The sequence below is a fragment of the Schistocerca serialis genome, chromosome 2 (genome assembly GCF_023864345.2).
Source record: "Schistocerca serialis cubense isolate TAMUIC-IGC-003099 chromosome 2, iqSchSeri2.2, whole genome shotgun sequence".
NCBI classification, from domain to species: domain Eukaryota; kingdom Metazoa; phylum Arthropoda; class Insecta; order Orthoptera; family Acrididae; genus Schistocerca; species Schistocerca serialis.
In genome coordinates this window covers 461,950,433-461,974,748 of record NC_064639.1, presented here as the reverse complement: position 1 = coordinate 461,974,748, position 24,316 = coordinate 461,950,433, and the positions used below count along the sequence as shown (strand labels likewise).

General features: G+C 40.6%; 1 protein-coding gene across 3 annotated transcripts in view; it reads left to right on the top strand.

Annotated features, from left to right (window-relative positions):
* LOC126457364 (major facilitator superfamily domain-containing protein 1-like) overlaps positions 1-24,316 on the top strand; it is a 123,467-nt gene that overhangs the window by 5,588 nt on the left and 93,563 nt on the right. For all 3 annotated transcript variants that reach the window (XM_050093604.1, XM_050093605.1, XM_050093606.1), the window contains exons 3-4: positions 3,866-4,016; positions 10,735-10,860. In XM_050093604.1, coding sequence (XP_049949561.1) covers positions 3,866-4,016; positions 10,735-10,860 — 277 coding nt within the window. The remainder of the gene's footprint in view (positions 1-3,865; positions 4,017-10,734; positions 10,861-24,316) is intronic.

The following is a 24,316-nucleotide window of genomic DNA, read 5'->3' as shown; positions in this document are numbered from 1 at the left end:
AGTTGTGCAAGACATCTCTGCCACTCTTCTTCATGCCATCTCTGCCGCTCTTCTTCTTGCCATCTCTGCCGCTCTTCTTCATGCTGCTGGCACTGATTCCCCTTATCCACAGGGCCCCCTCATCATCGACCGGTACCTTGGCGGACCAGGAACGTAGAAGTCGCTGTCCAGGACTGCTGATGAGCACTGCAGTGGTTTAAGTGACACCCTTCCCAGGCCAACCTCCCCACTTTTAAATATCTCTGAGCTAAGGTTCGTTACCTTACTAAGCAGTGTAAAAAGGAATGCTGGGAGTGCTATGTTTCCTCCCTGGGGACGTATGCCTCTTTATCGCAGGTTTGGTCAACACTCTGTAGCGTTGTGGGCCTCCAGCAGCAGTCAACTGTCCAGGGTCTGAACCTCCAAGGAGCTCTGTGCACTGATCCATTGGTCCTCGTGGAACACCTTGCGACACACTTTGTGATGGTGTCGTCGTCTGCTTCCTACCCTCCTACCTTTCTCCAACAGAAACGCAGAATTGAACAGACCCCCCTCCATTTAATTCTGCACCACATTGAGCCCTATAATGCACCTTCCACTGAATGGGAATTTGTGCAGGCTCTAAGCTCTTCACAAGACACAGCCACAGGGCCAGACTCCATTCACAATGAGATGATTCAATATTTGGACATTCCCCAGAGGCAACAGCTCTTCAGGGTCTTCAATCACATCTGCCTCACGGGTGCTTTTCCATCACAATGACGAGACAGTATCGTTATTCCTGTCCTTAAGCCCAGGAAAAACCCAATGTCTCTAGACAGCTACCGCCCCATTAGCCTTACGAAAGTGCTTTGTAAACTGCTTGAAAGGATGATCAACTCCAGATTATGTTGGTTACTTGAATCTCGGGACCTTTTGTCACCATAACAGTGTGACTTCCGGGCAGGGCGATCTCCAACTGACCATTTACTCCGATTGTAATCAGCCACCCGACAGGCTTTTACTCAGTGCCGGCACCTTGTCGCAGTTTTCTTTGACCTACATAAGCTGTGTGACATGGCTTGGCACCATCACATTTTAGTTACCGTCTGTGACTGGGGTTTCTGTGGTCCCCTTCTGATTGTTATCTTACCGGCTCTTCCAGGTTCGAGTTAGCACTTCACTCAGCACCCTTCAGATTCAGGAGAATGGTATCCCACAGGGTTCTGTGGTAAGTGTCACACTCTTCCTCATTGCCATAAATGGGCTTGTGACCTCTGTTGGGCCTCTGGTTACCCTGGCGTTGTACATTGACAGATTTTTGCATCTGGTGCAACTTCCGCTTGGTGGCGCCTACTGAGTGCCAGCTCCAAGGCACCATCTGATAGGCCTCTGCGTGGGCCACTGCCCGTGGCTTCCAGTTTTCCCCCTCCAAAATGCGGGTTATGCATTTTTATCGTCGACCCACAGTACACCCTGATCCAGAACGTTTTTTAGGCAACCAGCTCCTCGATGTCCCGCTTCTTGTGCCTTATTTTTGATAGCAAGCTGACGTGGCTGCCCCACATTTGCCACCTAAAGACTACATGCTTGCGGAACCTTAATGCTCTCCGCCTCCTGGCCCACACATCTTGGCGTGCAGACTGTTCCACTCTTCTCCATCTTTACTGTGCTCTGGTCTTGTCCAGACGCGATTATGGTAGTCAGATATATGGCTCAGCAGCTCCTTCCACTTTGAAACTCCTTAACCTTCCATCATTGTACGGTGCGTCTGGCTATTGGTGCCTTTCACACTAGTCCTCTTGATAGTCTCCTCACAGAAGCAGGGATTCCCCCTCTACACATCCTATAGAGTCAACTCATTGTTTCTTACGCAGTAGCCATTCACCAATTCCCTGACCATCCTGTGTAACCTATGCTCTTCACCAATGAGGGATGTCTCCCTCGCTCGCATCTCGTGGTCATGCGGTAGCGTTCTCGCTTCCCACGCCCGGATTCCCGTTTTCGATTCCCGGCGGGGTCAGGGATTTTCTCTGCCTCGTGATGGCTGGGTGTTGTGTGCTGTCCTTAGGTTAGTTAGGTTTAAGTAGTTCTAAGTTCTAGGGGACTTATGACCACAGCAGTTGAGTCCCATAGTGCTCAGAGCCATTTGAACCATTTTTGATGTCTCCCTCCTAACACCCGCCCATGGGTGGGATTGCCGGTTGGCACGCGTCTCACTAACCCTCTGCCGGGATCTCCTTCTGCACTCGCTGGATTGCACCCCGTGTCTTTCCTCCATACCCCCCATTGGACGGTGCCTAGACCACGGATTAGGACCGATCTTTTCCAGGCTACTAAAGTCTCTGTTGCTCCTGTGGCTTATTGGTGTCTTGTATGTGCCATTCTTGCAGAGTTCCAGAGTGCCACCATCTTTTGCACTGATGGTTCTAAGACTACTGATGGCTTCGAGTGCCATTTGTTGCCAGGATCATGTAGTGTATTTGCAGCAGAGCTTCTAGCCATTCACAGTGCCCTCCGTTTTGTTTCTTAGGCCTCCCTCCATAGTGTTTTAATTTGTTCTAACTCCATGAGCAGCGTGCAGGCTATCGATTGATGCTACTCCCGTCACCCCTTGGTCTCTGCCATCCACGACCTCCTCTCTGCCCTTGAGCATGCCTCCTGTTCAGTTGTCTTTCTCTGAGTCCCAAGTCATGTGGGAATCCCAGGGACTGAATTGGCTGACCATTTGGCTAGAGAAGCGGATACTTATCCCCATTTCCTTTTGCGATTCCAGCTGCGGATATGGGATCTACATCAAATCTCTCTTTGCCCAACAGTGCAATGCTACTGCTCATAGTAATTGTTTCTTCCTACGTAACGACCCACCCCCACAATGTGGTTGTGGCGCCAGACTGATGGTATCTCACATATTGGTGGCATGTTCCCTTATTTCGACACTTCGTGTTAAGTATAGTCTTCCTGCTTCCTTAAATTTAATATTAGCAGACAATCCACAGATGGTTGACCTGGTCCTCGTCTAAAGTTCTTCTTTAGTCTTGGAGCAGGGGCGGGTTGGTTGTGGTCGGGACTCCTTTTGCAGTCTTCACAGTCTGTGACCCCATGACCGCCCCCCCCCCTCCCCCCCTTTTTCCAGTTTTTAGATTTGGTCCCACCTTTTATGCTTTTAGTGTGTGTGTTTAAAGTTCATTCTTCTATAATTAGACTCCTCTGACTGAATCCGTCCACTTTTAACAGACCCTCTTTCTTATGTAACCCACTTTGGAATCACGGGACTTATGACTTCGCTATTTGGTCCCGTACTCTCTCAATTAATAAATCAGTCCCCTGGAATGTGATAATATTCTAGCATAAATTATGTTCCAATATTCTGTAACATACCAATGTTAGAGATACAATCGTATAGTTTTCTTGTGTGTGTGTGTGTGTGTGTGTGTGTGTGTGTGTTCATGTGTTCATGTTCATTCAATGACTCTTCTTGTAAACAGAAATGACCTGTGCTTTTTTTCCAATAAAGTAGATTATAACAGGAAGTATGAATAATTCATTCACAATTTTTTCATGTTATATTGAATCACATTTTGCATCTCAGACTGTCTGAATCTATCATCAGGCGAAAATTGTTTTGTTTCAATACATTATTTACTTTCGCTGTGGAGTGAGGTAAACCGAAATATATTCTGAAAAAAAATCTATTAAAATGATTTGCACTTGATGATGGACCCACACGGTCTGAAATACATCATTTGATTCAGTAAAACATGGTTACTTCCAGTGTACTGAATACAGTCACAGCTGCAAAAAAATGAATATAACTAAATTGAAGTATATTATGATACATAAATTTATTTAAGTTGAACTGCCAAGAGTTTATGGGCATTATTCCACTTTTATATTTTTATTTCAGGTTCCTATTTTTGCTATGACAATCCAGCTGCTTTGCAAGACAATTTTATAACAGACATGGGTTTAACAACTTCTTCATTTGTATACTTATATTCGTTGTATTCCTGGCCCAACACGATACTGTGCTTCGTTGGTGGGTTTCTAATTGACCGGTGAGTATTTAAATGACTTTATAACACAAGTCTGAATGAGCATGTTGTAAGGGAAGGTACCAGATGGAATAAAACACCCTGGAAAATGTAGATTGCTACTCACCACCTTGAGGAAGTATTGAGTTACCAACAGACACAATGAAAAAATTGTGTTTTCATTGTGCCTTTCTGTGACTCAACATATCGTATGGTGAGTAACAATCTTATCATTTCCATATTGTTGTTGAACATATTATAAGATAGAGAGAAAATTCTTCTCTTATTTGTGAATTATGTACCATGTTTATTCTGTGTGAAAAGTTAAGTCTGCATTCCAAACAAGGACTCAAACCTGGATACCTGCTACTTGTGGGTGGCCAACTGCCATTGCTGGATGATGTTTTGTTGTTGTGGTCTTCAGTCCAGAGGCTGGTTTGATGCAGCTCTCCATATTACTCTATCCTGTGCAAGCTTCTTCATCTCCCAGTACCTTCTGCAACCTACATCCTTCTGAATCTGTCTAGTGTATTCATCTCTTTGTCTCCCTCTACAGTTTTTACCCTCCACACTGCCCTCCAATACTAAACTGGTGATCCCTTGATGCCTCTGAATATGTCCCACCAAGCGATCCCTTCTTCTGGTCAAGTTGTGCCACAAATTTCTCTTCTCCCCAATTCTATTCAGTACCTCCTCATTAGTTATGTATTCTACCCATCTAATCTTCAGCATTCTTCTGTAGCACCACATTTAGAAAGCTTCTATTCTCTTCTTGTCCAAACTATATATCGTCCACGTTTCAGTTCCATACATGGCTACACTCCATACAAATACTCCTGATACTTAAATCTATACTCGATGTTAACAAATTTCTCTTGTTCAGAAACGCTTTCCTTGCCATTGCCAGTCTACATTTTATATCCTCTCTACTTTAATCATCATGCTCCCAAAATAGCAAAACTCATTTACTACTTTAAGCGTATCAGTGCCTTGTTGACAACTTGGGCCCATGACTTTGTTGTGTGTGCATCACACGCGAACCCTACCATCAGCTCTTACCAAGTGAAATCGGGACTCATCTGAGCAGGCCACAGTTTTCCAGCAGTCTAGGTTCCAACCGATATGGTCAGGAGCCTAGCGGGGGTGCTGCAAGTGATGTCGTGCTGTTAGCAAATGCCCTCGCATTAGTTGTCTGCTAAATCTACATCTACATGATAACTCTGCACTTCACATTTAAGTGCTTGGCAGAGGGTTCATCGAACCACAATCATACTATCTCTCTACCATTCCACTCCCGAACAGCGCGCGGGAAAAGTGAAAACCTAAACCTTTCTGTTCGAGCTCTGATTTCTCTTATTTTATTTTGATGATCATTCCTACCTATGTAGGCTGGGCGCAACAAAATATTTTCGCATTCGGAAAAGTAAGTTGGTGACTGAAATTTCGTAAATAGATCTCGCCGCAACGAAAAACGTCTTTGCTTTAATCACTTCCATCCCCACTTGCATATCATATCTGCCACACTCTCTCCCCTATTACCTGATAATACAAAACGAGCTGCCCTTTTTTGCACCCTTTCGATGTCCTCCGTCAATCCCACCTGGTAAGGATCCCGCACCGCGCAGCAATATTCTAACAGAGCACGAACGAGTGTAGTGTAAGCTGTCTCTTTAGTGGACTTGTTGCATCTTCTAAGTGTCCTGCCAATGAAACGCAACCTTTGGCTCGCCTTCCCCACAATATTATCTATGTGGTCTTTCCAACTGAAGTTGTTCGTAATTTTAACACCCAGGTACTTAGTTGAATTGACAGCCTTGAGAATTGTACTATTTATCGAGTAATCGAATTCCAACAGATTTCTTTTGGAACTCATGTGGATCACCTCACACTTTTCGTTATTTAGCGTCAACTGCCACCTGCCACACCATACAGCAATCTTTTCTAAATCGCTTTGCAACTGATACTGGTCTTCAGATGACCTTACTAGACGGTAAATTACAGCATCATCTGTGAACAACCTAAGAGAACTGCTCAGATTGTCACCCAGGTCATTTATATAGATCAGGAACAGCAGAGGTCCCAGGACGCTTCCCTGGGGAACACCTGATATCACTTCAGTTTGCCGTCTATTACTACGAACTGCGACCTTCCTGACAGGAAATCACGAATCCAGTCACACAACTGAGACGATACCCCATAAGCCCACAGCTGGATTAGAAGTTGCTTGTGAGGAACGGTGTCAAAAGCTTTCAGGAAATCTAGAAATACGGAATCAACTTGAGATCCCCTGTCGATAGCGGCCATTACTTCATGCGAATAAAGAGCTAGCTGCGTTGCACAAGAACGATGTTTTCTGAAACCATGCTGATTACGTATCAATAGATCGTTCCCTTCGAGGTGATTCATAATGTTTGAATACAGTATATGCTCCAAAACCCTACTGCAAACCGACGCCAATAATATAGGTCTGTAGTTCGATGGATTACTCCTACTACCCTTCTTAAACACTGGTGCGACCTGTGCAATTTTCCAATCTGTTGGTACAGATCTATAGGTGAGCTAGCAGTTGTATATGATTGCTAAGTAGGGAGCTATTGTATCAGCATAATCTGAAAGGAACCTAATCGGTATACAATCTGGACCTGAAGACTTGCCCATATCAAGCGATTTGAGTTGCTTCGCAACCCCTAAGGTATCTACTTCTAAGAAACTCATGCTAGCAGCTGTTCATGTTTCAAATTCTGGAATATTCCATTCGTTATCCCTGGTGAAGGAATTTCGGAAAACTGCACTCAGTAACTCCGCTTTAGCGGCACAGTTGTCGGTAACAATACCATTGGCACTGCGCAGCGAAGGTATTGACTGCGTCTTGCCGCTTGTGTACTTTACATACGACCAGAATTTCTATGGATTTTCTACCAAATTTCGAGACAATGTTTCGTTGTGGAACCTATTAAAGGCATCTCGCATTGAAGTCCGTGCCAAATTTTGCGTGTCTGTAAATTTTAGCCAATCTTTGGGATTTTGCGTTCTTCTGAACTTCGCATGCTTTTTCCGTTGTCTCTGCAACAGCGTTCGGACCTGTTTTGTGTACCATGGGGGATCAGTTACATCTCTTACCAATTTATGAGGTATGAATCTCTCAATTGCTGTTGCTACTATATCTTCGAATTTGAGCCACATCTCATCTACATTTGCATAGTCAGTTCAGAAGAAATGGAGAGTGTCTCTTAGGAAGGCTTCCAGTGACACTTTGTCCGCTTTTTTAAATAAAATTATTTTGCATTTCTTTCTGGTGGATTTGGAAGAAACGGTATTGAGCCTAGCTACAACGACCTTGTGATCACTAATCCCTGTATCAGTCATGATGCTCTCTATTAGCTCTGGATTGTTTGCGGCTAAGAGGTAAAGTGTGTTTTCGCAACCATTTCCAATTCGTATGGGTTCGTGGACTAACTGCTCGAAATAATTTTCGGAGAAAGCATTTAGGACAATCTCGGAAGATGTTTTCTGCCTACCACCGGTTTTGAACAAGTATTTTTGCCAACATATTGAGGGAAGGCTGAAGTCCCCACCAACTATAACCGTATGAGTGGGGTATTTATTTGTTACGAGACTCAAATTTTCTCTGAACTGTTCAGCAACTATATCATCGGAATCTGGGGGTCGGTAAAAGGAGCCAATTATTAACTTAGTTCGGCTGTTAAGTATAACCTCCACCCATACCAATTCGCACGGAGTATCTACTTCGACTTCACTACAAGATAAACCACTACTGACAGACACAAACACTCCACCACCAATGTTAATGTCAAATTTTGCTGCAGTGTCCTAACGGGTATTGATTTCTGTGGTTATTTCATGCAGTTTTGCTTGTCTGTTAGCACAGCCACCTCTTCGCAAAAGCTACTGCTCTTGATCATTAAGTGAAGGTCGTCAGCTACTGTGTTGTCTGTGGTGAGAGGTAATGCTTGAAGTTTGGTATTCTCAGCACACTCCACACTCTTGACACAGTGGACCTCAAAATATTGAATTCCCCAATGATTTCAGAAATGGAATGTCCCTTGGATCTAGCTCCAACTACCATTCTGTGATCAGAGTTTGTTAATTCCCATTGTACAGCCATAATCATGTCTGAAACCTTTTCTCATGTATCAGCTGAGTACAAATGACAACTCTGCCAATGCACTGCCCTTTTATACCTTGTGTACATGCTATTACCGCCATATGTATATGTGTTTGTTGCTGCCCCTTGATGTCTGCCACTGCAGTGTACGTCGTACCATTCGTTTATGTGACAGCACTAATTTCAGAATGCTGTCAGTTGTTTCTGTGTTGTTTATATTAAATATTAATTGCCAGGTACACTCTAAACACAAATATTTTGGAAACTTATTGGAGTGGCTAGTAACACAGTCCATTTACTATATTATAGTGTATCTGAGGATTTCCAGTTTTCTTCCTGCTTAAATTCTTTAGCTCTGGAATATAGAGCCCTACTGTCAGCCCAATGTAAGGACAGGAAATCTGTATGAAGGTTATTTTTACTTCTAGTATTGTAGCTGGGACCTTCAGAGTTCACCTGATATTCACTAGTATTGTTAACAACAAACACCATTAGGGTGTAAATGTATTGGCATGTGGGTTTAATAATTCCAGGAGCACAGAATGGGCTTCTTCAGCATTTTAGGTGACTGACATTACACAATATTTTTACTGTATGCTACTGTAAAGTAAATACTGTTTGACATTATCTGCCTTGCTTCAGGGGATTATGCCATAGGACAGTATCAAATCAGAACCTACAAAATATGCTGTCAATCCAGTGTATAAGTCAGCACAGTTAGAGAGATTCTTAAGGGAAAAACAAGTAGACTGAACTTTTTTGTTTAAAAATCCATTTGCTGGTGCCACCTCAGTTTGTTATCCATCTGTATGCCTAAAAAGTTCTCACTAGTTTCATCGAGTGTGCTCTCATTGATATCTACTTCTTATACCAGCTACTCATTATTTTTCTGAATTTCATAGCATATATATTTGTAAGATTCAGAGTTATGCTGTATGTTAAATGGGCATCATCAGCAACATCACAGCCTTTTAAGAGACCTCGATTGTCTTTATGTAGATTAAGGGGAGAAGTGCACCAACTAATGAACCTTGGGAGCACCATAGCTAGTATTTCTCCATCCAAGTTTAATTTTATTCCTGTGGTTTCAGTTATTATTTTGGCCCTCTGCAGTATTTGTGTGAGCTTTACATTAAACTTGTGCTGGCTGCCATAGAGTACCACTCATACAAATGTTTGCACAGTGCATTTTAGAGAAACCTTTGTTCATAGCAGATGAAACTGTACGGTTCTATTGACCTTTCAAGTCTCGAAAATCTGTGATGTATGAATGTATGCAGACTGAAGTGATGAATGAAAATTTGCACCGATGCTGGAATATGAACTTGGGTCTCCTGCTCGCTTGGAAGTGTGCTAACCACTATGCCACCCTGACACAGTGGCTTTGCAAAGCTGCATGGACTACCATAGTTTGCCTCCCTCCTCAGTTCAGGTTCCCATTCATGCCTGTGCCCTCTTAGTATTACTCCTAAGCTCAAGCAGCATTGTAGAGGTCTCCAGCACATTGGAATAGCACCTCAGCATCAAACAAAAGGGGGGATCCTGCCTGAAACCCAGGCGTAGGTGCTCTTCAGTTAAATGAAACTATACGGTTCCAAAGTCTCGCACATCTATGACGTCAGATGCAGATTGAAGCGATGAATGAAAATTTGTACCAAGGCTAGGATTCAAATCCAGGTCTCCTGTGCTCACTAGGCAGATGCGCTAACCACTACACATCCCTCCTCAATCCAAATTATCATTCACATCTCGGCACACTTGCTGGTTAAAGCACCTATGCCTGGGTTTCAGGCAGGATTCCCAATTTTGTTCAATGCTGAGGAGCTATTCCAATACAGTTGGAGAGCCCTTGCAGTGCTGCCAGAGGTTTGGGGAAATACCACGTGGGTCGAGGTGTGGTTGGGATTTTGGATTGATGAGGGAGGCGTGCAAGGGTAGTTTGTGCAGTTGTGCAAAGACACTGTGCTGGGGTGGCATAGTCGTCAGTGCATCTTCCTAGTGAGCAGGAGACTCAGGTTCGAGTCCTGGCCTTGGTACAAATTTTCATTCATCACTTCAGTCTGCATATATACATCATAATTATTTAGTAGCAAGTTTAAAGATTTTCAAACATTCATTAGTATATAAGTGAACTATTTTATGCGGTTTCAGGTGTTAAGTGTTATATGTAAAAGCACGTATTGTGACTATGCACAGAAAAGTAATTTCCCCTTTTCCTCATCAAAACTATTAACGGGTTGGAGGGGGGGGGGGGGGGGGCGATGGGGATGTGGTCATTGTCTGACATTCATTCCCTAATTTCTTTTTCTGTGTTCATTTCTAATTTCTTTTTTGGCACTTATCATGATTTTTAACTCTTGCAATACTTTTAATGACACAGGAAAATTCCAAATGGTGCTAAGATCCAGATTGCACATTGAACTTATAAGTGGTTGAATAATTATTGGACGACAACAGGAATTCTGTGCACATTTGGGCAATACTACAGTATTCAAATCAACATACACATCAATGACATTACATATTTTGTTCTAGTGTGTTAATTAAATTGCACTCCTTCCTTGTGACAAGTCTTAATTGTTGCTTGAGAAGTAACTTAAGAACTTTTTGTTTCAGAGTATTTGGAATTCGTCTTGGAACAGTCATTTATGCGGCACTTGTGGTGTTTGGACAGCTGTTGTTTGCACTTGGTGGTGTTGTAAATGCTTTTTGGCTAATGGAAGTAGGTCGATTTGTGTTTGGGTATGTACCATTGCCTTCATACTCACAGTGTACTAAACCTTTATTTTGTAAATTCTGGAAGTTTTCCTATTGTGTCTGTTATATTTAAATAGTGATTCAACCAGTTAACAATATTCATGCAGAATTTATTGGAGTATGTGAAAGCACTGTGGCAAGCTGGAAAAAACTGACATTCAAATGAAATGCTTTGAATGTTTCACATGTTATCCATGCCTTGCAAAGAATACGACAGTAAAAATATTGAATGCTTGGCACACCAGAGCTTGTAAATATTTGGTAAAGGTCATGTTCTAAACACCATGAGCTTCATGCGTAATAGCCAAACTGGTATTCAGGAGTATATTCAATCGTCTGTGGCATCTAATAGTCAGTACAACAAACAATTGAGTCTGGCTCCTGCTGCCAGAGACTGTGTGTGTGTGTGTGTGGGGGGGGGGGGGGGGGGGCTTGTTGGCCGAAAGCTATCTATCCAACAGTCTTTTTGTTGTGCCTTTCTGCAACTCAGAATCTCCAATATATGGTGAATAGCTCGTATCCTTTCCATTAAATTGTTACATTCCATCCTGGATTTTCCATTGTTTGAACAACCAACAATTGTATGTCTATCAATATCTGCCACATAACAATTGTACACATAACAGCAAAAATGTAAGTCTATTTACAATGTGTACGTCTGTATCAATGAAATATGTGGCAGTTATGAATCTTTTTTGATGTTCAACTTTATGTTCATCTAGACAGCAAAAAACCATTTGAAAATGTAGAGTGCAATTAGAGCCATGTCTTTTGTTAGTACGTTTGGACGTGAAATCCGTCCCAGCTTACAGTAAGTAAGATAGATTTCATATCCTAACATATTAACATAGAAATGGTTGTAATTGGGTTCTAGGTATCCACATGGTTGTTTTCTTTCTAGATGATCATCTAGTTGAATGTCACAAAGAATTTATGACTGAGATGCAGGTCATTAGTATCGAGATATATGAAGTATGTAGACTTATGTTTCTTCTGTTTATTTATTTATTTCATCCAAATATCATCCATTATTGATACAGTAGTTGTCACTGTAACACAGTAAAAAAAAAAACAACAGCTCAAAATATAGGTAGACATAGGATACTTAGGTATGCTGTGTGAACATAGGGCAGGTGGTCGCCCATGGCCATGGTCTAGTATATAATTGTCATGTTGTAGATATTGATGTACATATACACTGATGAACCAAACCATTGACCACCTGCTTCGTAGCTTGTTTGTCCATCTTTGAAACAAAGTACATTATTGAGTCTGTGTTATGCGGTGACTGCACCCTATAGTGACCCAGATGGGTTTCATAGGATTTACATCAGGCAAATTTAGTCACCGCGACATCAGCGTGGCTTTACTGTAATGCTACTCCAACCACTGTAGTATGGTTCTGACTGTGGGACACGGACAGTTATACTGCCGAAAGATGACATTGGCTTTGAGGAAGACATCAAGCATGAGAAGAAGCAGATGGTTCGCAGCTGTTGGCATGTCTTCGATTACTACCACAAATCCATTCAAGCACACGAGACTGCCTCCCAAGCATAATACTGCTCCCAGCAGCCTGCGTCTATGGTGCAATTCACGTTTCGAGCTGCTGTTCACCTCAATCACGACGTTTGTGGAGATAACCATCAACCTGGTGTAGCAAAAATGTGGTTCACTCAAAGAGCTGACACGTTTCCATTGATCGATGGTCGAATCCCAATGGTCCCGTGGCAACTGTAATCATACTTGATGATGTTGTTGGGTCAACATGTGAAAACATAGTGGTGGTCTGTTACAGAGCTCCATGTTCAACAATGTGCAATGGATGGTGTGCTCTGAAAGACTTGTGCGTGCACCAGCATTGTGCTCTTTTGGCAGAGATGCCACATGTTGCTATCTGCCCTGCTTTACAGAACAGACAAGTTTCCGAACTCCACATTCTGTGAAGAGTCTTGGACATCCAACCATGTAGTGCTTAGTGGTAGTTTCACTATCTTTCTACCTCTCTCTGTGGATGCTCATGACAATAGCACGTGAACATTTGACCTGCTTCATCGTTTTTGAGATGTTTAGTCACAGATTCTGTGTAATAATAATCTGCCCTTTCTCCAAGTCACTTATCTCAGTGGATTTCCCCATTTGCACACTGCTAATGTGATCCCCTGTCCACGTCTGCTCTGCTTACATTCTTTTCCTACCACATCACTTGCCAACAATGCCATCAGGCAGCATCTAATGCCGCAGTGGACAGTGGTCATTATGTTTCGCTTTATCAGCATAATTGTGCGTTGTCATCTGTATGCCAGGTGTATACAACCCGGGACAACAGGTAGACCTGGGAAAGACCCTGGAATTTTTCATTCTTTCAGTTTTCAGTTAATTTTTTGTAATTTTGACCGGTAAGAACTGGTACTCTAACAAGGGATATTACTGCATTCTGCTCCTGCAGAATAATACTGCAGCAACACAACATGAATGGGAGAATAAAACTTCAATTGCAAAGGAAATGCACCATATATAAAAAAAAAAAAAAAACCACAGCAACAAATTACCTCCGATGAGGGTAATGTCACAACTGTTTACGTTAGATTCATTTAAGCAGCCTTGAGCGGGCGCATGCGCAGGTGAGTTGTGTATGAGTAGTGCCTTTTCCCACTTCTGGCTACAGAGATGAATCATTAGTTGATTTTTTGAATGCTTGCATAGCGTATGTGATGTGTCTGCCATGGGAATCCTCGTTGCATCTGGAAATAAACTTTCCTGCATATAAAAAGGGACAGAGCTATATGAACTGAGTGGAATAAAGCCAAATGGCTGAATGCCAACTGCTGTTTGTTTATGTGATTGATTGGGCATGCGAATGATCAGCATTGTTATAATTACTAGCGAAGTTCATAGATTCAGACTACCAGAATGGAAATAAACGACCAACAGGAATAACAGGTAAGAAAGGTTACGTATTATCTTCTTGGTGTACCCAAGAAAATGAAACTTTGACAGAAAATTTTTGACCAGATCGCTACACTAGAAAGGGCAAGTTGTACAGCTGCTTAAGTTCGTTTCTGGGATTGGAGTAGAAAACACATTGTGTGAACACGTAATAATGCCTAACCGGCGAATAATCGCTGGATAAATAAACCGGTGATTCTGGCAGGGTTAGTAGAGTTAACTGGAGAATGAGTTTTGAGAATGGTAGGAATAGTTACAGAATTAGTGATGATAAGAATGTTTATTAGAACGAGGAAGGAGAAGAAATGAGGACATCACACAAATTATGGAAGAATATGGTGATTCCAAATTTATACAAAAATTTTGTGTTACTATTTTTCGATCTCATGCTTGAGAAACCGTAGCATATGGATGAAATGTGAAACTATTTCCTAACATATAGCTTTTTGCTTGTAGTAGGCCAAATAGGCATTTCATATTGGTACTTCGCGAATTATAAAAATGACCATTATTACCAAAACAGTCTTGCTTATGTGGTGTGTGATACAATTGCTGCAATATTAGAAAGTCGTATTTTCTTTTATCTAGCAGACAGTGACAAAATAGACGTAATCAGTCCGAGAAACCACACCAGTCTTGGGTTCTATTTGTAGTAACAGCTTTTTCAGTATCGCACAACAACATTTTGATTTTTCTTGTAGCAAAACGTTTGGCGAACTTTGATGAGGTAATAGATCCTTCCACAGAAAGGAAAGCATGCCATGTAAAGCTGTGGCAAGATTAGAGAGAAAAAAATGCTAAAACCTAAGGATTGGAGAAATGTGTACTGTCTTGCTTGTCTCTTGTCCTTACTGGTTTTATGTATCCTATATTTAATTTTGTGTTGCACAGAACAGTTATTAGCTATTAGCCAATAAAGAGTCCAAATTTTATGAAGAGTTCTTGTTCTTCCGGTTACAAATAATCCCATCCAGTATTAATTGTGAGGTATTTTTTTGAGAGGGCAGGACGTAAAACCGGCCGACTGGGAGCAGGAGAGGCACCACAGAACACTTTAATTTCCGCTGTTCTGAATATAGTTTGATAGCATCTATTATAAAATGTACACATTTGAGTTCTACAGTGCGAAATACACTGACGTGTGGTAGAAGAATGCTGTGTGAAGAGGCGTGACACTGCACTTTGGCAGACTTAAGACCAAATAACACATCTTACAGTTCCTCAAAGTTATATGTTTTATGCGTCAGACTCGTCAGAAAGATGTGTGCTACAAAATGAACTATTTTTAAAAAGTCTTTTTTTTGTTTTTACGTTTTTGATGTCCTATCTCAAACATCCGAGGGAGGGGGCCACAACGCAACCATACAGTACTGCCCCAGTTCGAAGATTGAAATATCGTAGATCTGGGGCTGATGCACTGAGCAGTCTGAGTTGGGGGGGAGTCTCCACGTTATCCTTGTTTATGTTCAGTTTCTGCTGTTTCCTTCTCTTTCTTTACTGCTCTCACATCAAATGAAAAATAAGTGATTTCTGTGCCTGGGAGCTATCAAGTGAATTAAAATAAATTCACACAATTATGGAAGGCTAAAATATGTTATAGTTTCAGATTTTATTTTATTTCCACCTTTCTGACAGTCAAGCATTAATTGCCTTGCAGACACAATGAAGCTATTTTTGTCGCTTTGCTAAAGAAATTTGGCTTTTGTTTATCTTTTCCGCTGAGGCAGCCAATCTATTTGAAACGAAGTGTTTAATTCCACACTATTGGCTAGTTTCAACTGTTCACTGCATTTCAGGTGCTCATTTTCATCTTCTAGTATGTATGGCATTATGCAATAATAAAGAACCAAACATGAGATAATACAGTACTGGTACACCAAGAAAATTTACATCCCGAAAACCACACTGAAATGCTTAATATCAGGTCGAGGCCTTCTTCGTTGGGAATCTGGTCATAAGTATGTGCACTTTAAGGCGAATTATTCATTTCAGTATGGTTCACGAAATTCCAGCGCTCTTGGAGTATCCTCTGATGTCTTGTTTCTTTTATGACATAATGTAATATCTTTTAATGTTTTACACATACAAACATATGGGCTTTCTACATCATCGTAGCTGTACAAGCGTGGTGACGCCTCTTATCTGGCGCTCTCTGGCAACTGCTATAACAAATCTGTTTGTAACAGATTGCGGGAAAATATTGTGAATTGTGGTTTGAATAGCGTTATTTTCAAAGTAAATTTCCTTTTACGCAGTGTGAACTTCATGCGAGAATGCACGATTAATTTCTTAAATCACAGAGTGTTTGGCTCTCATTTAAAAAATCAACTCTTTGATGACAAGCCATTTAGAAGAATTTTGAGCCCAAAAGATCAGAGATGTATGTCGGTATTAAACATTTTACTGGCACATTTGTGTGATGTATATTAAAGTGTAAAACACACAAAAAAGATCAATGCTATATGTGAAAGCTTAGCTTCTCTTGTAGCTTATCAATCTTCGAGACAAATATTGTATATAAAAGCTTTGCTTTTCTTGTAGCAACACTGTGTATATTAATTTAAACCATTAACTTTTCCTGTTTGTGTGTTTGCACTACTTAACAGTGATGTTGCTATTGATGACTACATCATGTGTCCTGTCCTCTGAGTATCCTCTGTCATCGGCTGGCGAGATTACGTGACATGAGCTATGACTGGCTTACCAAAGCACATCGCAATCTCTATTTCAATGCTTCGGAAAGTAACATGCAGTGTTTGGTGGAATTCGAATTTATGCTTTCATAATACGAAAATAAGCAGTGTACATGTTGCTGCATATCAAAGAACTTTCCAAAATGTGTTTTTTTCCCCAGAGTTTTGTTTTCCAAAGTGCTGTAAAATTCTAAGCCGCTGTATAAAACCATAACCATTCAAATGATTGATAAGTTTTGCAGTTCCGAGTGAAGGTATACTGTCACTTAACATGGAAAAAGTGTATTTTCACCTGGGAGAAATTGTATTTTTAACCAGGAGATCCGGGAAAAACCTGGGGAATTTGTTTTTTGTTCACGTATATACCCTGGTATCAGATGTCATAGATGGTGGGTTATACATCCAAGTACTAGTTTGGCTATTAAACATATACAGTGCAGCTCATAGTATTTAGAAGGTGGCCTTTAACAAATTCTGCAATAGATAGATGGATATATAAATAAACATTTGTGGCCACAGTTGTGATTGGTGTTGAATCTTTAGAATTAAAGTGAATAATTTACATACCTTTTGCAAGTGAAACGGTCTGTCATATCAGTGAGTAAAACAGTCTATAATATCATGTGACAAGTGAATTTTGACTGTTTTTTTTTAATTACAAAGCTCCAGATAATCATACATATTGAACATTAAGTTCATGATTTTGTTATCTATTTTGTGACCTTTATGGATGTAAAGCAATGTGAAATTCATGTTGATAGCTGATATGCAGTAAGAGTGCAAATGTGGAGCTCTTCATGTCTCTTTCCCGTGAAGTAAATTACAGCAAGGACTCAAAAGCAAAGCAGTAGCCCAGGATTCAAGTAACACATTCTGGTTGCTATCCATAGAAACTATAGGCGTGGTGTGATTTCCTTAACAGTCAGTGCTCAAAGATTTTCCAAGCTTGGCTTTCGTGAGTGTTATTTCACGATGCATTATTTCGAGCAGTAATTGCTTGATATCAGTTGTTAGCTACTTTAATACTTCGGAGAGCCACTAGATGTGTGTTCCTGGTTCCACAAAGTGGTATGTAACTTGAGAAACGTATTATAGAGGTGTGATCAGTTCCCAGACATTTGTTATTGCAATACCCTTCTGTAGTATTTTTAATCACAAAAGTTTATTGTAAAATGGGGGAAGTTTGACTGGTCAAAAGATTCTTGGGCTGCTTGAAGAACCTTGTTCTGAGCTTGACAATGGTGATTTTGAAACTGATGATAGTATTTCTGAAACAGATGGTAATTTGCCTTTCATCTTCACCTGATAAGCTGGAGCCACACAAACAAGTTTAAAAAGTTTGACTTCCTGGAGACCACAGCGGTCACTGTGGCCTGACTTGAATGTATTAATGGTGTTCGAAGGTTGGTCGAAAGTTCATTTGTCAAATGATGTTATCAACTATTATAGCAGATTTCAATTAATAAAGGCAGTAATCTACTCACCTTCGTTGAATCAGGCTGCTGATTACAGTAGGGTCTAGTTCTGCTTAGAAGTTGTTGCTGGAGTTTTGCTGAGAAAAGATTTTCCATATAGTGTTCTATTAATTTTATTATGTTGATGCAAAATTTGCACTTGACCTGATATCATCAGGTGCATATTGTGGCAAAATAAAGTTTATATTGAACAGTATTTGTGTGGAAACATCGGATGATGATCTACAAGCCATTGTTTTCTTTATTACAATAAGTGGTTTTGGTTTATGTCACTAGTGAATTATTTTTCATATAAAGACTGTACATTTTGGTAAAGTGATAAGCGATTAACTTGATGAACTATTAGAATCAATAAGATTTTGCTGTCCTCAGTTGGAAGATGGGTTTGATGTTTGATGCTGTTTTCCCTCCTAGTCTGTCCAGAGCAACTCTCTACATCTCTGTATAACAGCAGCAGCCAACATCTATTTGAACCTGCTTACTTCAGTTGAGCCTTGACCACCCTCTACAATTTTTACCCTCTCCACATTTGTCTCCATTACCAAATTAACTATTCCTTGATGTCTCAGGATGTGTCCTATCAATCAAGCCTATCTGTTAGTCAAGTTATTCCATAGAGATCTTTTGTCACTAACTCGATTCAGCACCTGTACATTGATTATGCTATCTACCCATCTTATATTCAATATTCTACTGTAGCACTAAATTTCGAAAACTTCTGTTCTCTTATTGCTGGTATTGTTTATAATCCTACATTTCACAACTGTGCAAGACTGTTCACCAGCCAAATACCTTTTTAGAGAAGACTCCCTAACACACAAATTTATATTCAGTGTTAACAAATTTCCCTTTTTCAGAAATGCTTCTCATGCTATTGTCTATTTGCATTTTCTGTACTATATTCTTCACTCATCAAAAGTTTTTTGCTGCCTAAATAGCAAAACTTGTGTATGTTTCCTGATCTAATTTTTTCCACACTGCTAAAATTAATTCGATAATACTAAATTACCTGTGTTTTGCTTTTGCTTATATTCAACCCATAAGCTCCTTTCAGGACAGTATCCATTCCATTCAACTGCTCTCCATTTCATTCAGTTGCTCTTCCAAGCCCTTGCCACCTTTGCCAGTATTACAGTGTCATTGACAAATAATAAAGTTTTTCAATTATTTTAGGTATTTCCATCTTATGATAACTGTGACTACTATTGGTTCTCCCATATTCTGGAACTACAGTAAGCTTAAGATGGAAAAACCATTGTAATTGATTATAACAGATACTGCTGAAGAGGAGCACATATATTTCTTTTTTCTGAACTTTAATTCATTTCCCAAATTTCTCCTCGGTTTTCTTCACTGCTTGCTCAATGTACAAATTGAATAACATTGATTATATTCTACAACCCTGTTTCCCTCCCTTGTCAGCTGTGGCTTCTCTTTTATGTCCTTTGACTCTTAGAACTGCAGTCTGGTTTCTGTACAAGTTGTAAATAACCTTTTGCTCCCTATATTTTATCCCTGCTACCTTCAGACTTTGAAAGTGTGTATTGCAATCAGCATTGTCAAAAGCAACTCTCTAAATCTATAAATGTTGTAAACCTAGATTTGCCTTTCATCAGTCTGTGTTCCAAGACATATTGCCTTGTGTGTTACTTTATTTCTCTGGACCCAAAACTGATCTTCCGTGGTCCACATCTACCAGTCTTTTCATACTTCACTAAAGAATTTGTGCCTGTATTTAATGTCCATTATGTATAAAACTGATGGTTTGTTAATATTCACACTTCTCAACATCTGACGTCTTTAGTATCGGAATTCTTACGTTCTTTTTGCAGTCTGAGAGTAGGTCTCTTGCCTCATATTCTGCATACCACATGTAACAGTTTCATCATAGTGGGCTCTCACAAGGATCCCAATAATTCTCAGGGAATATTGCTTACTTCAGGTGACTTGTTTCGACTCAAGTCTTTTAGTGGCCTGTCAGGCTCTTCTCACAGTATTGCATCCCCCATCTCAATTTCACCCACTTTCTCTTCTCTTTCCATCATATTGCCTTCAAGTTTGTGTGTTACAAATAACCCTTCTACTTATTCCTTCTGTCTTTCAGCATTCCATTCTTTGCTCAGTACTCAGTGTTCACAAGCCACCTGAACCTTGGTGTTCAAACAAATGCTTCTCTTTTCTCCGAAGGTTTCTTCGGTTGTACCACACATGGCATCTACCTTTCCTGAAGTCATGCATGCTTCTACAGCTTTCCGTTTTTCCTCTATACATTCCAAATTGCCACTTTTGCCTTCTGACAGTCTCATTTCTTCTTTATTAGAAATCTGCATTTTCTTTTGCCTGTTTCATTTTCTCTTTTCATCAGTTAAATTTAAACTTTCATTTGTTATCACACTGGGCCTTGTCTTTTGCATTGTTATTCCTCTGCCGCCTTCTCTATATCATCTTTGAAAGCTATGCATTTGGCTTCAGTTGTATTTTTTTCACCTATTGATGTCAGCTGTGCCTAATTAATCTTCCCTTTGAAACTCTGGACAATCTCTGGTTGTGTCATAAATAATGAAAGGAGTATAAGAACTTATCGAATAATTGTAGTGCTGAGATGTGATAGGCACGTAAAATAAGATTGGAGAACCTATTCAGCTTTTGGACAACTCGTGTTTCAGAGCCCCCCCCCCCCCCCCCCCACTCTCTCTCTCTCTCTCTCTCTCTCTCTCTCTCTCTCTCTCTCTCTCTCTTTATGGCCACCTTGTCGTAGGTGACTTAATGTGCTGATACAACAGCTCAATTAGGTTTAATGGTTGTGTCAGGTTGGAGCGGACATGGGGAGAAAGGATGCAATGAGGAGTGGGAGGGTTCTGTAAGGCTGACAGGTATTTAGGAGGGACAGGCAGCAGGTGCTTGGGATATGAATGAGACATTAGTGAGTTTTTTCTGCCTGCAGCCACAGGGGACTGTGCACAATGATATGGAGACTGGATTGGGAGGTGTAGATACAGTAAAGTTAGAGATAGGCTGTAGAGTGAAGGGTGCGAGTTCGGGATGAATGAAGTTGGTGTCATTGGCCAGAGGTGGAAGTAGGTGTATCTGGCAGGGGCTATCAGGCATTGAAGCCAGGAGTATTATGGGATAGAAGGACATGTCATGGACAGTTCCTGTCTATGTAATTCAGAGGAGCTGGTATTTGGGGAAAGGATTCATGTGCCATAGGTTGTGAAGCAACCATTCAGGCTGAATATGCTCTCTGCCACTGGATGGTCAACTCATCTTGCTGCAAGTTATTCAGATGAACAGCTAGTTGGTGATTGTGCCTGCATAAAATGCTGTTCAGAAGTTACCGCAAAGCTAGTATATGGTCACAACTTTCAGTGGTGGTCTGGTCTTTGATAGGATGGAAGAATGCTGTGACAAGGCTGGAGTAGGATGTGCTGCTTGGGTCTCCATAGGCCTTCCACAGAGGTACCACTCATTTGGCAAGAGGCTGAAAGTAGGTTCAGTATAAGGACAGGTCAGGTGGGTAACAAAATGCCACTTAGGAAGTGGGGGGAACAACTGTGGGTGGAATGCTAAGCAGGTGAAACTCAGACAAAGCACACGGTTCAGGTGTTACAGTCTGAGATGGTATTGTGTGATTTTTTGGTGGAGGAGAAGGGTACTCCTTTACAGCTGGCTCCTGGGGGACGGTTGGAGGATTAGGGCGATTTGTGGGTATGGCATGGAAAATCTCTGTGCAAACTAGGTTTGGGAGCTAGTACCTGTCTGTGAAGGCATATTGGGTAAGGGATTTATTGTCACTGCAGATGTGCAGTCAACAGGTGGCCTGACTCTGTGGGAAAGATCTGTGTGTAAAAGGGATAGCTACTATTGTAGTACAGGTATGTGGTTAATGAGTTTGATGTGGGCAGAGATTTTTGCGGAGCCTCTGGGCAGGTGGAGTTCAGCTTCCAGAAGGGTGCCTTGTGGGTTCTGGTGGGTTTTCTGCAGATTTTTGTGTATATGATTTTTGACAGGTTCCACCTTGAGCAAACAATTCTTTCTCCACTTCTATCCAGACATGTTTTGCAGGAGCTACAACAACATCAGTGAGTTTTTTTTTTGTTTTTGTTTTTTTTTTCTCCATTAAATATCCAATATCCTTGACATCGATTTGTTGTAGAATCTTAGAACATATTCTCTCTCAAACACTCAAACATAATGAGGTATCTCGAACTGAATGACATCTCCCTTGCCAACGAAGATAGATTCCCAAAACACTGATCATGTGAAACCCAACTCACACTTTTCTCACATGACGTACTCAAAGCTTTGGATCAAGGTAGGCTGGTAGATGCAGTATTCTTTGACTTCTGAAAAGCATTTGCCTCACCTATGCTTATTGTCAAAAATATGTTCATATGGGGCAGCAAGTGAAATTCATGACTGGATTGAGAACTTTTTGGTAGGGGGATGCAGCATGGTAGCTTGGGTGGAGAGTTATTGACAAATGTAGAAGTAACTTCGGGTGTGCCCCAGGGAAATGTGTTGAGACCCTTGCTATTCATGTTACATATTAATGATCTTGCAGACAGTATTAATAGTAACCAAAGACTATTTGCAAGTGATGCAGTTATCTATAATAAAGTACTATCTATCTGAAAGAATGTGTTCAGTCAGATCTTGATAAGATTTCAAAGTTGCTTAAAATGTTCAGAAATATAAAATTATATACTTCAGAAAACAAAACAAAAAATGTTGTATCCTATGACTATAGTATCAGTGAGCCACTACTGCGATTGACCAAGTCATACAAATTCCTGAGCGTATTTCCAGAGATATGAAATGGAATGATCACATAGGCTCAGCCACGGGTAAAGCAGGTAGTAGACTTTGATTTGTTCATATAATACTGGGGAAGTGCAACCAGTCTACAAAAGGAGATTGTTTACAAATCATTCGTGTGGCTGGTTCTAGAATATTAGTCAAGTGTGTGGGACCCTTACCAACTAGGATTAACAAGGGATATTGAACATATACAGACAAGGGCAGCATGAATGGTCACAGGTTTATTTGATATATGAGGGAGAGTCACGGAGATACTGAAGAAACTGAACTAGCAGACTTTTGAAGATAGGCATAAACTATTCCAATAAAGTCTACTAAATAAAGTTTCAAGAACTGGCTTTAAATGATGACACTGGGAATATGTTCCCTATGTATTGCGCACATCAGGATTGTGAGGATAAGATTAAAATAATTACAGTATGCAATACAGAGGCATTCCAAAAACCATTCTTCCTGCGCTCCAATTGTGAATGGAACAGGAAGAAATGTTAATAACTGCTACAATAGGATGTACCATCTGCCTTGCACTTCACGGTGGTCTGCAGAGTATGGATGTAGATGTAAATAATGGGGAACATTGCTTTGTACTATATGTTCTATAGAATTTCACTTGTGAAGTAAATTATTCACAAATTTGAAAATAAGCAAAACTTTTTATAGGGTATATCCTGTTCACACGTGTTGTGGTTTCTGTGTCTTCCTTTTTTGTGTTAGGGCTTTCGCAGCTTGTCGTCTTCAACCATAGAGAACTTAATATATAAAATATTATTACCTCAAAAATTTGTGAGTGGATGTGTTAAGACTCTTATGGTTACTATTATTTTGTTATGTGTGAGAGACATTTGTGTGTGTGTGTGTGTGTGTGTGTGTGTGTGTGTGTGTGTGTAAGAGAGAGAGTGAGAGTGTGTGTGTGTGTGTGTGTGTGTGTGTGTGAGAGAGAGAGAGAGATAGAGTGAGAGTGAGAGAGAGAGAAGAGAGAGATTGAGATTGAGAAAGGGGGGGGGGGGGGGGGGGGGTTTGAACGACATTTTCTGCAGCTTTTTTTTTTTTTAAACCAAACAAACCAGTTTTAGATAGAAACAGAAGGCAAAAATACCACACATTCCATTTATGTTTGCTGAGCTTAATAATATACATCTCGATCTGTTAGAAAAAGGACCTAAATAAAATGTTTGCAAACACATCAAGGGTTTAGTGTAATTAATGCAGTATCTACAAAATTGACCATTTTGACATATCTGCTTCACCACTGTCGTAATGTTAAATCTGGGAAATTGTTGAATGAATTTTAATACTTTTTAAGAACCATGAGGTATCACATTTACCAGCAACTTAAATTTGGTGGTAGCGATGATAGTGTTTCTACTATTGCAAAATCTCTTTGCCTTCATCTCAAAATAGGCATTCTGTGGGTATTTCGTTAGGACTCTAAACCTTGACATTACACACAAGACTGGAGAATCTTATCACAGAAAATGAATATGTAATAAAATGGCAAGAAAG